The 13,946-nt window shown below is 40.6% G+C and overlaps 3 protein-coding genes across 8 annotated transcripts in view; 2 read left to right on the forward strand and 1 right to left on the reverse strand.

Annotated features, from left to right (window-relative positions):
* The window catches only part of pigf (phosphatidylinositol glycan anchor biosynthesis, class F), a 39,890-nt gene extending 28,670 nt beyond the window's left edge, over positions 1-11,220 (forward strand). Inside the window, exons 5-8 of one of the 3 annotated variants that reach the window (XR_008599502.1) lie at positions 3,883-4,036; positions 4,835-4,998; positions 7,648-7,713; positions 7,837-11,220. The gene's annotated coding sequence lies outside the window, so the exon portion shown is untranslated. Of the gene's footprint in view, positions 1-3,882; positions 4,999-7,647; positions 7,714-7,836 lie in introns of all 3 variants that reach the window. The other 2 variants (XR_008599500.1, XR_008599501.1) reach the window with 2 other exon arrangements.
* kcng3 (potassium voltage-gated channel, subfamily G, member 3) lies at positions 6,290-10,552 on the reverse strand. The gene is made up of 2 exons (XM_023284417.3): positions 9,927-10,552; positions 6,290-8,473 (listed from the first exon to the last, which is right to left on the reverse strand). Exons 1-2 carry the CDS (start codon positions 10,550-10,552, stop codon positions 7,828-7,830), a joined length of 1,272 nt encoding a protein of 423 aa, XP_023140185.1. The 3' UTR covers positions 6,290-7,827.
* A 745-nt stretch (positions 11,221-11,965) lies between the features above and the next one.
* Positions 11,966-13,946, forward strand: part of mta3 (metastasis associated 1 family, member 3) — a 30,451-nt gene continuing 28,470 nt past the window's right edge. For 2 of the 4 annotated variants that reach the window (XM_023284416.3, XM_035954683.2), the window contains exon 1: positions 11,966-12,218. In XM_023284416.3, the coding sequence (XP_023140184.1) occupies positions 12,191-12,218 (28 nt within the window). In that variant the 5' untranslated portion in view covers positions 11,966-12,190. The remainder of the gene's footprint in view (positions 12,219-13,946) is intronic. The other 2 variants (XM_035954684.2, XM_035954685.2) reach the window with 1 other exon arrangement.

The following is a 13,946-nucleotide window of genomic DNA, read 5'->3' on the forward strand; positions in this document are numbered from 1 at the left end:
CAGCTTTATTTTTTGTATAGCACTTTTAACAACCAAAGTGCTGTACATACATGTACACAGAACAAGGCAAATAAAATCAGGAATACACAATAGAAGCACTAAAAGCAAATAAAATACAAAAATACACAATAAAAGCACTAAAAACAAATAAAATACAAAAATACACAATAAAAGCACTGAAAACAAATAAAATCAGAGATACATAATAAAGGCACTAAAACCAAATGGAACCACAAAATAAAAGGCACTGAAAAAAAAATAAAATCCAAAATACACAATAAAGGCACTAAAAATAAATAAAATCAGAGATACATAATAAAGGCACTAAAATCAAATAGAATCACAAAATAAAAGGCACTAAAAACAAATAAAATCCGAAATACACAATAAAGGCACTAAAAATAAATAAAATCAGTGTCTCATGCTGGATGGAAAGCCAGGGAGTAATGTATAAATGAATTATTTGATAAGTTAGTAGAATGGAATCTGTTTTGTCTGTTCTATTAGCTGACCAGCAATTTGGGGGAAAACATACGTTTCCTCTTTCCCTACGTAAACAGGTAGTCTCTGACATGAGATATATGTTTTTCTGTTTTGGTTTTGGGAATGTTTATGTTGAAGAGGCTTTTGTGCCTGGGGACTGTGCAAAGTGATGGAGGGGCCCTATAGAATTGAGGGGTCTGGTCGAAGAGGGGCATCCTGTATCCTGTATCCTGTATCCTGTATCCTGTTTTTACCAAGTTTTCTAACAAACACCATAGGTTGTAACTCCATCCTTTACCAAAAGGTATAAAAACTGACCGCTGGTCTTTATTCTCAGAGGATCATTGGGCAACATCCTTCCAGGCAACTTCTGTCAGTATCGATACTGTTCTTTCTTTTAGTAAAAAAAAACTTATTAACAAAGTCTTCTTCTTCTTCACCTGCACATCACAGACATCAGAGAAACTACGACATAACCCCAAATACATTTCTTTATTTGCTAAAGATAATTATAGTATTTTCATTTGGCGCTTATTACCTTTATTTACAATCAGTTAAAGTTAGCTTCCGGTTTGGTGCTTTTATTTTGAAGAGATTACTTCCTATTGTAACTGAGCACAGGCTAGCTTAACGACAGGTGAAGGTGGAGGATGCTACATGCGCTATAAGATAATTGTCAGCGTTAACTAATTAATGGGAGCCCTAAAATCAACCCATAGCTACTCCAAGCAAAAAAATCAAAGCACCACAGCCTCACCTCTCTCTAAAAAATATTAAAATGCAACTTCTCTAGTGTTTATATATAGTGCTCAATTCACACTTCATCACTTCAGCCCTACCATCAAACATCTCGGTGACCCAATTTATAATGTTGAGGCAAGCAAAACTACAAACAACATCAGTTTACACACTACAAACATGTTAACATTTCTAAATGTCTCCCTTAGAGCTAAACATTTAGAGTCACTACTGAATGAAGCCTTTTAATGCAAAAGAAACATTCATCAAAAAGGAAGAAACCCTCCACTTGGTCTGGCCCAGTGATGACATCAGCAATAGCATATATCCAGGAAGTGGTAGGCCACGCCCTCCAAAACATTAGTCCTGCATGGAGAGGCAGAAAACAGGAATAAGGAAAAGTACGTAGAAACAAAGAAACAAACAATTACACCACATTTTACTTGTAACTCAAAAGTTTACTGAAACTAATTAATGAATGAGTGTTTTTGCTTTAATCCCCATATGATGGATTTAAACTCTAACATAATATTAACATTATTAGGTTTATATGTCCACGATAGTATTTGCTGCAATGTTACACTGGTATGGTTGAATAAAAGCAAAATGCACAGAAGGAAAACAGTATTGTGTAGAATGAAAGTGTGAAGAGACAAGAGGTGAGGAAACATGAGTTTTCACCCACTTTGTCATATAATGTAATGTTATACACATTAATGTCACTGCACAATAAAATCATAAAAACAATAACGTAATATCCCAATCACTATGATCTTATTGCATTCTGAGGACTTTAAGATATGATTGGAATGACAGATGAATAGATTTGGGGGTCATTTCATTTTTATATAAACAAGGAAAAAATGATGGGGGATACGGTTATAAAATATTTGGGGCTATAAACTCTGATGATCTAAACTTTGATATTTTTCCCTTTTTATTAAATGTACATAAAATGCAGTCTTAAGAGCAAAATACCTGGCACTAGGATCAATGGCAACACATAATAGAGAAAGAAATAATTACAGTATCATAAAAATAAAAAAGTAAATAGATAAAACAAACAAAACAACAAAGTAAAGTCAAATAGAGACATTCAATATTAACCGTTACAACATTCAAACAATTTAACTGGCATATTTATGAATATTCAAATTTAGTCAAGGCTCCTATGCTTTCTATTGTAACTTAAAAACCCAAACAGTACATATCTGCACAATAAAGAAAAATCAGCCATAAATATATCTTTAGTAAACATTCAGTTTTTCATATAGTACCAGTGCCAAAATAAGGGACTCGCAGATTTATCATGCTAAGTCCACAAAAGATCATGATACACTGATATCATTCAAGCTTTTCAAGAAAGGTTTCACAAAGTAGAGTTTATGTTTATGCTTAAGAGATGTGAAAATCTTAATGAAGAATGCTCAGACACTGTGAAAATAGATGATGGTGTCCAATACATTTACAATAATTACTACACTCTGACTGTTTTTACTGGCGTACTTATTAAAATAAAACTCAGCGAAGATGATTGATGACGCATGCTTTGGAACTGTTCTTTTTTTGTTGTACGCTTGTATACAATAAAGCTAAATCATCCATAAAAGTATCATTAATAATCATAGAACGCTCTTGCCGTTGTCTTTTGATATAGTATCAGTGCCAAAATAAGTAAGGCACAGTGTCAAGATGCTCACAGCAAAGAACATGAAGTGTTCATATCATTCCACAGTCCTTTAAGAAAATGTTTTAAGAAGTAAAACTGGTGTAAATGCTTGAAGGCCTCATTTATCTTGCTGCTAATGAGATATTAGTGAGGCAACAACCAAACCAGATAGACTGATAAGATGATTTGTTAAAGTACATAAAAATAAATCTATGAGAATAAAACTTTACTGATAACAAAGGTATTTCCTGCAATTATCAGTGAGAAAATGTGATTAATGTGCTTTGGCATCCGTTGTGTCATAAACATAAGAAAAAACTATAAATTATGAGGTTACTTTAAGTTGGTTAGCAGCTGTTCAAATTAAAATTGTACTTGTGCTTTTGATACACAAAGTGCATTTAGCTGCTACTACTTTATCTGGCCTTTATCTATTTAGCTTTAGAGTGAAATATTGACTAATCCTTCCTTAAATTACACTTATTGATAGTTTGTGATGTTGTAAAACTTTGCTTTCCTTTCAGTCCTTATAACTATGACTATGATCACAAATTGTTAAGTGGTAATCAAAATATGATTCATTTTTTTCGTGTTGTTTTGCCTTTTAAATGAAAAGGTCGCTGTGTTTTTCAGCCCTAAACAGCGCCTGCAGATGTTCCCCTCAGGCTGTAAACACACTCGAAATGCTTCGGCAATCAGACGTTTACAGAGCAGTCATGATAAAATGCAAAACAGGATCATGAAAAGTCCCTCGACCTCTTGTGGAAATTACGTTTTTTGGTAAATTAATGAGTTCTTAACTGCTGAGAAAAGTTTGATCCACAACAAGAGGCCAATTTTTTTGCATGAATAAAAAATTTAAATGTCAGATGACTTTTTTCTGCTATATTATCTTACATTTTTAGGGTACATTCGTTTGTTGAAAGTATGTCTATATCCCTCCATCCAAGGCTGTGTTAACTTGTATTTTCTCGGTGTCTTGCTGTGTGCAGGGATGGAGCCTATCCTGCTGTATCTTGCTGTGTTCGTTGAAGAGCTTTTCAGAAAACACAATTTACAAGTGCTCTTGACTGCCTTTGAGAAGAAAGCACTGCAAGGTAGCTAAAAGCTGCAAAAATATAGATCTGAACTGGTAGGTGGTTTAAGGTGAGTACATTTTTTCATTGCTCTGAACGCAAAGATTTTATAATGTATTTTCCGAGAAAGTCGCAAATTAAACCTTTTGTCTCTTTACAATATCAGTGAAATTTATTCTGCAAATGTAAAAGCTTGATACACATTAAGTTGTTGCACTACATCCCTGATAAACACTTCTTTAGATGCTGCCATGCAAAGAAATGTGACAGACAGGCCATGCTATGGACTGTATTGTTGGTCATTCAGGTCATCACTTTGGTTTAGACTGAAATGTCTCAGCAACTGTTGGATTTGTTGCCATGACAGTTTGTACAAATACTGATAATCCCCAGAGGATGAATCATATGACTGGCAAGATTGTAGTGGTACGATAAAGTGAAAGTTTCATCCATCCATCCATTTGCTTTATTCTGCAGAGAAAGCCAATAGCAGGGTGCAACCTAAGCAGGTCACCAGTCCATTAAGGGGTAGCTGAAAACCTCTCTTCAGTAAAATAGTTGAACATTTAATGCAATAATTGTCAAAACATTTTATACAGATTGAATAAATGTCCACTTAGACTAGAGGATTACTTTATTAGATGTCTGTGCTTCAAGTTCATTGTCACTTTAACCTCACAAAACACATCTCTGGCTCAAGCTTGAGGTCAAGAGTTCTAATTATGACAAACGTTTGCACAAGTGTCTAATATGTTAAAATGATGAATTGATAACACTTTATATCCAAAAGGTCAGAGGTCAACTTCAATTTGATATCTTTGTGTTCTGCATGAACACTTCTCTGGCCTTTATTGAATGGATAACTCAGCAACAGAAGAGGACATTTGGACCATATTTCAGTTTTGATTAGATAAATCGATAAAGAGAATCCTGCAGCGGAGGAAATCAGTGCTCCCCATCTACACCAGGCAGGATCATGGAGGACCTTCAGCACTCCAACAACGCTTTACCTGCTGCCTGCACAACATCAAGGTAAACACAGTGAGTCTCAGGAAGAGCTTCTTCCCTCATGTTGTCAGAACTGTAAATTCTGATCTCAGATCTAAATCCATATCACAGCAGCATATTTCAAACAGCAACACAGTGGCGCGATATGAATATATATATATATATATATATATATATATATATATATATATATATATATATATATATATATATATATAACACATAGATGCTCTTATGCATAAACATACACAGACGACTATTTTTTAATGAATGTTTCTTATCATGTCTTCTTGTTGTTCCACAGCCTCATGGAACAGTCGCTTTGCATTTTAATGCTCTTACTGTTGTGACAAATCAAAACTCTTACCCGGGTTCCCACCTTGAAATCATTGTGACTTTTAAATTTCATGTTTTTATCCCAAAGATTGCTTTTTTTTCCCCTAAGGTTTTTTTATTGTGTCTTGTTTCTTATTTAGCTTGATCTTATTTCTTTTATCTGATCTTCTTACTTGCCCTTGCTGCTATACTGGTGAATGGCAGAACAATGAGCACCTACTTGTCAGGTTCAATGTGTGTTTTGTAAAGGAATACCTAATGAAATCGACTTTTCTGCACAACAAATCTACCCACAAGGACAAATAAAGAAACCTTGAACCTTGAATCTTGACTGTGCAAACCTTCTGTGCTGTCAGGTTGAAGATGTGTGTGAAGCATCAACAAGAATCATACATGTCAATATCGTGATGACTTCCATTTTCCCCCACAAATACCCCTAACACCTTCTATTAAATTTCTTCCAAGTCTTTACCACACATGTGATATGATCCTGAACAGGCATGAATGTTCTGTGTAATTTAGCAAAACATATGAGCATGAGAACTTTGGTTCATGATGAAACACCTCCCAAATATCTCCTGGTAGCAGCTCCTGAGCTCAGTGAGAGAAGCGTTTGAAAAATCCAAACCCTGAGAGCAGCGCTGCAGCAGTTTTTGAGTCGGTCGATTTACCCCTGTAGCAGTACTTTGTGAGCCAGACTGAGTGCATTACTGCTCACCCCGGTGTGGATCCAATGAGTGCACTGAATGCCTTTGCCAGCAGGCTCAGGTGCATTCGATGTAATGTCACATTGCTAACAGGAGGCAGGCCAGGAGTATACAGTGCATCATCACATAAGGACTTTTGAATTTTAACAGGATCCAGCTACCAAAAAACGCCCTATCTTACCTCTGATCATGCATCGAGGTTACTAAGAAAGATATTCTAGCACTGTGAAAGCAGATATTAGAGTCAGTTAAGACAATTTTTATGATTTGTAATAACATTCACAGACATTTTGCACAGAGTAATTTTATTAAAAAAGCTCACACATTGATCACATTAATTACAGCTCCATAGTGTATCGATGAAAAAAGTTGAGATTGATAGTTTCAATCAGGCCAGGCCAAAATCCACTGGGCTCTAATCTATGCTACATGATTTATGTATTATAAGGTAGGTAATAAAATACTGATTGGGTTTTAATTTAATTTCTGTGGCAGCCAAACTACCTATAAAAAAAAAGCACACCGATAACAACAACAACGAGGATATTGCGATGGCCACAGTGCACGCCAAACTCATACAGGGCTGCAAAGATCATGACAGACTCATTAACTGTTGGGTTTCATTTTGCAACACAAGAACAGGATCTGGATGTGTGCTCATTTGTGTGCAACAAAAAAAAAGGACGGTTGATGGCAACAGGAGGAAGAGGAGAGGAGATGCAGAGAAAGACTGTTGTGTGGGAGAGGTGTTGACTTGTTTGTTTGGATCATGTGTCTCCTCAACAAATCATATCATTTTGGCAAAGTGCGGACTGTGCAAACATGTCTGAATCACGAATGTCAGAACCATCATCTGTGACAACCTCTACTGTTCATTTTGTTTCTACACTTCTTTTTTTAAAGCTTATCCTGTGATGTGATATTCCCAATAATCATAGTGAAGAAGAAAAAGTGGTGTTTGCCAGCCAGGAGGTTTGCGTGGATGTAGACTATTTGTGTGCACACAAATCAACCACCATTATGATTGACATGTTGGAGGACGAGGTTGCCTTGGAGACACAGAAATACAAAATGCCTTACATTCACTCTCAAATGGAGAAGCAATATACACTCCATCTATTCATTCTTTGTGCTCTCTACATTCCTTCATTGTTTATTATTTTTTTGGTTCCATATTCTTTCACCATCCATTTCACACTCCATCTGTCCTGTCATATCTCCTTTATTGTCTGTCACCTCTTTGTTCCCGCTGACCTGTCTTCATATGTCATTAACGTCCTCCTACACACCAAAGCCCTCTGCCTAACCCCTTCTCCATCCCCACTTTGCACTCGCATGCTCGCCCCTTCTCTTTTATTTCGCAGGTTTAACAGGATGCATCTAGGTCACACATCAATCTCATGTAACTTGTACCATCTGGGTGCAAAGCTTTAGACAAAGTGATGGTCAGAAAAATACAAACACACACTGCTCTCTCCTTGCAGCCGTCCCTGCCAGTAACCATGGGAATACAGTGTAAACAGCAGCCACAGCAAAAACCGGATTGACTGCACCTGGGTGTGTTAAATAAGTAATTATTTGTGTGTTCCTGTTAGCCTGTTCAAACTGTGTGTTGTGTTTTTTTTTCCAGGAGGCAAGAGCAGAGCATGCTGGCTGAAGGCAAGATCATCACACAACAGGCAGCAAATAAAATCAGGTGCAGGAAATATAAAAAAACACACACACAAACATACAGGGCAGCTGGCATCATAATTTAACAATGGGATCCAGTGATTTGATGAGTTGCTTTTGTTTGGTATAAATGCGCGTTTCATTGCAGCATCTCTGCAGAAAGGCTGCGCGCGTATCTGGCGGAGCGCACCTTGAGTTCGTGGTAGCATTGAACGAAACTGTGGTAGATGAAGGTGATGGGCAGAGCCAGGAGCACGATGCCGCTCACCACGCACATCCCGCCGAGCACTCGCCCCCCAATAGTCACCGGATACACATCTCCGTACCCCACCGTCGTCATGGAGATGATGACCCACCAGGCAGCGGCCGGGATGCTGGCGTAGTCGTGGTTCTGCGTGCCCAAGTCCAAGCCGTGCTCCAGGAGCTGGGCCAGAGCGCTGTATATCGCCATGGCAACGCACACAAACACCATCAGCATCACCATCTCCCGGTAACAGCGCCGGAGCGTCAGGCCCAGAGTCTGCAGGCCCAGGAAGTGTCTGGCCAGCTTCATGAGCCAGAACACCCGCATCATCCGCAGCACCCGCAGGATCACGCCGGCGACCCCGAGCCCGGCGCCAGGCATCCCCGCCCGGGCCATCGCCATGGTGACATAGTAGGGGGTGATGGCGATCACGTCGATGATGTTGAGCGGCCTGCGGAGGAACTCCCACTTGTCTTTGGCCACCAGAAAGCGCACTATGCACTCAGCTGTGAACCAGCCAATGCACACTGCCTCCACGATCCTACAGAGCAGAGAGGAGAGGAGGGGAACAATGAGTTGAACACAGTGTAAACAGGAAATGGCAGAGGAGCTACACGGAGATATGGATGACATGAGATACTGCTGGACAATCAGTAAATGGGAGGAAATAAGGAAGCAAAGCAGGGGGTGAAGTAAATGATGGGAAATGCAAGTAAACAAAGACAAGAGGACAGATGCGCAGAAGGGACAGTGAAGTGTCGGGAAACGGAGGGGGGGATTAAAACCCTTCAAAGAGATGCCACTCGATTACCCCATTGATTAGCACACAATCAAACCGGGTTAGAGAGAGGTGAGGCCAAGCAAATGCCACAGAGCCTGAAGGGCAACAATCAGCATAATTAAACCAAACCAAATCGTGGAGCAGCTGATAGAACTGTATCATCCACCGGCATGAGACTAAATAGGAATCCTGTTGACCCTGATGAAAACTACTTTCAGCTGATTACCTAACCACTGCAACCGATCCAAAACTCTAAACTGTATCCAGCCTGAGTGAACATAACCTAACCTTATATAGAGAGTGACTGAGGCCAGAAAAATGCAGAAGAGAGAGATGCACTTTTTCACCCTGCATGCACAAACTTCAGTCCAACTAACCGTCCAAGAGGTGACTCAGACAGAAGCTGATCCCTGATAGTGGCCTAATTTCTTTTTGTTTGCTTACATTAATACATAATCCCTCAGTACACATTCTACTTTCACCTCATCAACCAGACAAATAGCATGAATGCAGCATTATCTGATGTGTTTGTCCTTCTTGTGCACTGTGCAATATACACTAACCAGTAAAGATATATATCAGCTGCGAGGAGGAGGGGAAGAAGGAGGAAGATAGAGCAACACCTCACTTTTTAGACACTATGGAATGATCATTGATTTAGCTGTCCTGGGGGCTTGTCTGACTGTCATGGAGGATCCTAAGGTTTAATGTATTGGTTGAAACTTGCCAGTTCGCTTATTGACTTCGGCAGCGTCATTAAATCACAGTGACAAATTCCCTTTCCACCTAATGCGTAGATGTTTTGAATATCCTGCTTCAAAATCATTCGTCATTTTTTAAATCTTTTCATAGTGAACAACGAGATATTAGCACTCAAAGAGCTGGAGTATAAAAAATGCCTCAATGCGGCAACTTCCTGGATCATAAATGTCTAGTACGCAGTGAGTTTGACCGCTGCCTTGAACGCAAGCAGCCGCTCATATGAAATCCTCAAGTATTTATGAGTGTGATTATTTATTTATGGAGTGTTTGTAATGACAGAAATCTATCCTTTACGCCGCCCAGCCTGTTGAACTCACTTTTACGCACAGGATTTCAGAGCACCATGTCACTTTTAAGATATCCGCACACATTGCGCCTAAACATTTGGCAGCTTTTTCATGAGGGGGGCCTTTTTTTCCTTGAACTTTACTGACTCTTGACCACCGCCTACCTGTGCTCCTCCACAGTGTTTCTTTTGGCTGTATCCCAATCCGGCAGCGTGCTGGCGCACAGCATTATCATAGAAACGATGACAAAGATCACGGACACTGAAGCCAAAAGCTGCGCTGCAAGGGAAGAGCTGGGCTCCTCAAATGTTTTGCGCATCATCTCTAGCCATCTAGCGCGACCGGTGAGCGCAGTCCGCGGCACCGACTCCTCCGGGCTCTGAGACTCGTCCGCGGACACCCTAATGTCCCCCTCGGACAGACTGTCCAGTCCGATGTCAGACATCCTGTCGTCCAGGCGCTTCTGGCAGCAGGAGTCCAAGTGCGCGCTCTCCAGTCCCCAGTAGAGCATCTCAGTGTAGAAGGACAGCTCACACACTCCGGGAACAAACCGGAGTTTACCGGAGCGCACGTAGAGCATAATGAACACGAAAGCCTGTGCGTGGCGATCGAAGAAAAACTCATTCCGGTCCCGGTCGTAGTCGTCGCACAGTTCAAGAACCTCTTTCTCGGTTGCGCAGGCATGCAGGCGGCTGACGCGCCGGAGAGGGAAATCCCTGATCACCTCACGGGTGAAGGCGTACCGGGTTCCCCCTACGTTGAGCACGCAGATGCTCTTCCCGAACTTCATCTTACCAACCTGTGCCCTGTTAAAACTCCCCTTCACAGTCCATCTCTCTCTGCCATCACAGGAGTTTTGCGCAGCTGGGGAGCGGACGGTCTCCCCCTGCCGCCCCCGGGGCGTGGTTCGCTTTGAGTGGAGGTGGCCCTGCGCTGAGGTCCGTGGCTGCTGGAAAACTCTTCCCTTCTGTCCCTCACTCTCTGCTCTCCCTGTGTAGCCTGTGGAGAGACTCTCCACCCCAGTCAGGGCGAGCCAATCCCATCAATGATGTCACATGCGCACAGACGCACGCAGTGAAGGAGGAAAAACTCCAACAAGAACAGTGTGGAGCGTAATTTACGCACGATTATCTCCAAAGTGGATTCTGCTTCTTGCTGCGAAACAATGGAAATACTCTCATGAGTGTGATGGAAATTGTATATTTTAGTGGTTTACAATATTTTACTGCAGACAATAGGCATGCTATTAGTTTGCATACTTTCATATCGGCACAATCCTTTTTACTGAATGGCACTTGGACGCAATGGCTGTCTTAAATGTGCATTTTAATCTTAACTATTTTTATCTTGTCATATTGCATGCTTTGGATCTCATTTGTTTGAATTTTTCATTGTCTTGTAGTAAAGTAAAGATGCCATGCAAATAAAGTTACTGCACATTATCTGTGTGCTCCCTGATATGTGAAGCTTTGTCTCTCATCCATCCTGTCTGCATCTGACGTCTTGCAGTGCACAGGAGGCTTTATCTTGCTTCTTGAAGGTCCTCACAGATCATCTGTGGAGTGCCTCGTTAGTGGAGCATTTAGACTAAACGAGAAGAGAATGAATCAAACCTTTAGATCCCCATCTGCTTGTGAAAGAAACTGTTCCTCATGAGACTTTACAGGTTTAACTCTTGTTTTTGGAAAGCCTGAGCCACATATACATATGTAGAGTATATGTTTTATTGCAAAAAATACACGTTTTCAAGATTTTGTACAATTTGTCCCTTTTGCATATATAGAGTATATGGTTTATTGCAAAAAATTTTAAAAAGCACGTTTTTGCACAATCTGCACAACAATTTTGTTGCAGGAATTCTTTATGCATATGCAGAATATAGGGTTTAATGCAAAGAAATGCGCTTTTTTGCAGTATTTGCACAATAATTTGGGTTTTTAAACACATGAAAGCAGATTAAGTGCAAAAATGCAACAAAAATTGTAGCAATAATAGCTCTTGGTGCATTTACGGAGTCTGGACTTCTCTTCCTGTATTATTAAGCAGCCCTGTTATATTGAAGAAACCTTATAAGTTTTATACGCTTACCTGCAGAACAGGTATTACAGTTGTAGGCTTGTGTGTGTGAGAGAGCGTGTGTGTCCGTGCCTGTTTGCGCGTGCGCGGCTCCCTCGCACGCAGCGTCACGGTGGTTTTTCGGGTTGATCCGACTTCTTTTGGCTGCCGTGAGTTCTCTGTATTGTAAAGGGTGAAGCGCAGGAGGAGGGGGGGTTGAATTGGTAAAATTCTCCCGATAGGGTACACATCCGGAGTCTCGACGACCACACTTTATCGCACCTTTCAGCTTTTAAGAGCTCGGGTTTTATTGTTTTTAGTAATTTATTCTATTTTCCTCTTAGTTTATGGTTTACACTCTGGGAGGGCAGAAATGGCGGCCAACATGTACCGGGTCGGAGGTATGTATGTCAATGTGGATCTTTTTCTATCAAACAGAAACCCTTCCAGTTTTGCATCCTAGCGGGTGTAATGCTGCGTTATTTCAGCTCGTTTGTGTTTGCTAGTGAGATACGGATGTGCTACACCACCTGGGTTGCACTGAGTCGGAGCAGGAAGGTGAGAATTTCTAAATATTTGGGATTCAAAATGGGTCAGGCCTCGCGTTTGTCGTGGCCACAGCAGCTAGCCGCCAGCTTGCTAAATGGCTAGCTCACAATGTAAACATTTTTCACTTGTCGCCGCCTTTGCTGCCGGCTAGTTTGGCGAATACTCGAACCGGGAAGCTGATAGAACGTGGAGCTTGAAGACCAGACATACGTTCAAAAGGCTGTGAAGACGTTACCACGGACAGTCTGAGGCTGTCTTTGTATTTGCCTCTTCTGGCATGCAGCCATTAGTACGAGTCCTTATTTAGCTAACGTTAGCACCAGCACTGGCTCCACTGATTACCATTATCTCCGCCTCGCCGCTCCTTCATCGTAGTTCGAGATGTGTATTTGGCAATTTTGGTGATATTACACGCCGGGTTTTTGCTTCGCTTGTGCACCTACGTTCAACACAAGTGTAATTAATTAGCAAATTGGGCTGCTGGCTGGCTAGCTAGCTCGTTAGCAGTCTGCTGGAATTCAACATCAAATTATTGTCTCGATTCATGGCGTCGCTGCGTCTGCCTGGATTAAATCTTACACCTTCACCCCGAGCTTTAAATCTACATTAAGACGGTGAATTTGCGTAAATGCCCACATGCTTGACTTGCCACAGAGATAATAAGCATCTAGTCGCTCAGGTGATGTTATTGGAAGCACTTTTATCACCGGCGTTTTCACCCGGTGTTTCACTTTGTTGTCCGTTTGGTCGCCTTTAGTAGAGTTCTCCTGTTGCCTTCAGGTGCTCTTTGAAAACTCCAACTCCTGCAAACCTTTACGTGCATTCAAGGTTTTTTTTTGCCCTGTCTGAGCAATAACTAATCTGCTATGGATCAAGTATTTATGAAATATTACTTCCCAGTACATATTCTTAGTGATGTTGCTGCTAAAATTACAAATGAAAGATCAGGAAGCTGCAGTATATTGTTTAAAATCACCTAGAATTTGTCTATTATTACATATTTGAACATGATAATTCATATGCTTCAATTGAAAGCAGTTGACTCATACACTCCTTGTCATCTCTCTTATATTTACCTCCACTCTGCACTGCTTATAAGTCTGGAACATAGTAATTACAGTATTTCAGACTGCGCTTGAATGCAGCCCTTGCCATTGACTGAAGTTGTGCACAGTTCCTGTACATCCTCCTCACACAGTTGAGTGAAGTCATGTTGGTTTTATTTAGGCACAGGGGAAATTCTGTCATTAAATCAGCTTTTTTTTGTCGTTTCCACATCCGTATCTCTCAATTTATTCATCTAAGAGAGCAAAATAGTGTCCTAACTGTCCTACCGGCTCTAAGAATCTTGCACTACACATATATTTGCCTTTGCTTTAACCTGTTTAACTTGGAGTTTGATGTTCTCAGTGATGCTTGCTTGTTGCAGTTTCGTTTTATTAGTGGTGTGCAAATCTGTTTTTAACTTCTTAGACGTCTAACAATAGCTGAAAGTCATGACATGTGACACAAGTACACATATTTATAGATGTTGTATCACCATAGTGTGTCTTTATTTGCTCAGCGATATATTGAATTAA

The sequence above is a fragment of the Amphiprion ocellaris genome, chromosome 18 (genome assembly GCF_022539595.1).
Source record: "Amphiprion ocellaris isolate individual 3 ecotype Okinawa chromosome 18, ASM2253959v1, whole genome shotgun sequence".
Lineage (NCBI taxonomy): Eukaryota > Metazoa > Chordata > Actinopteri > Pomacentridae > Amphiprion > Amphiprion ocellaris.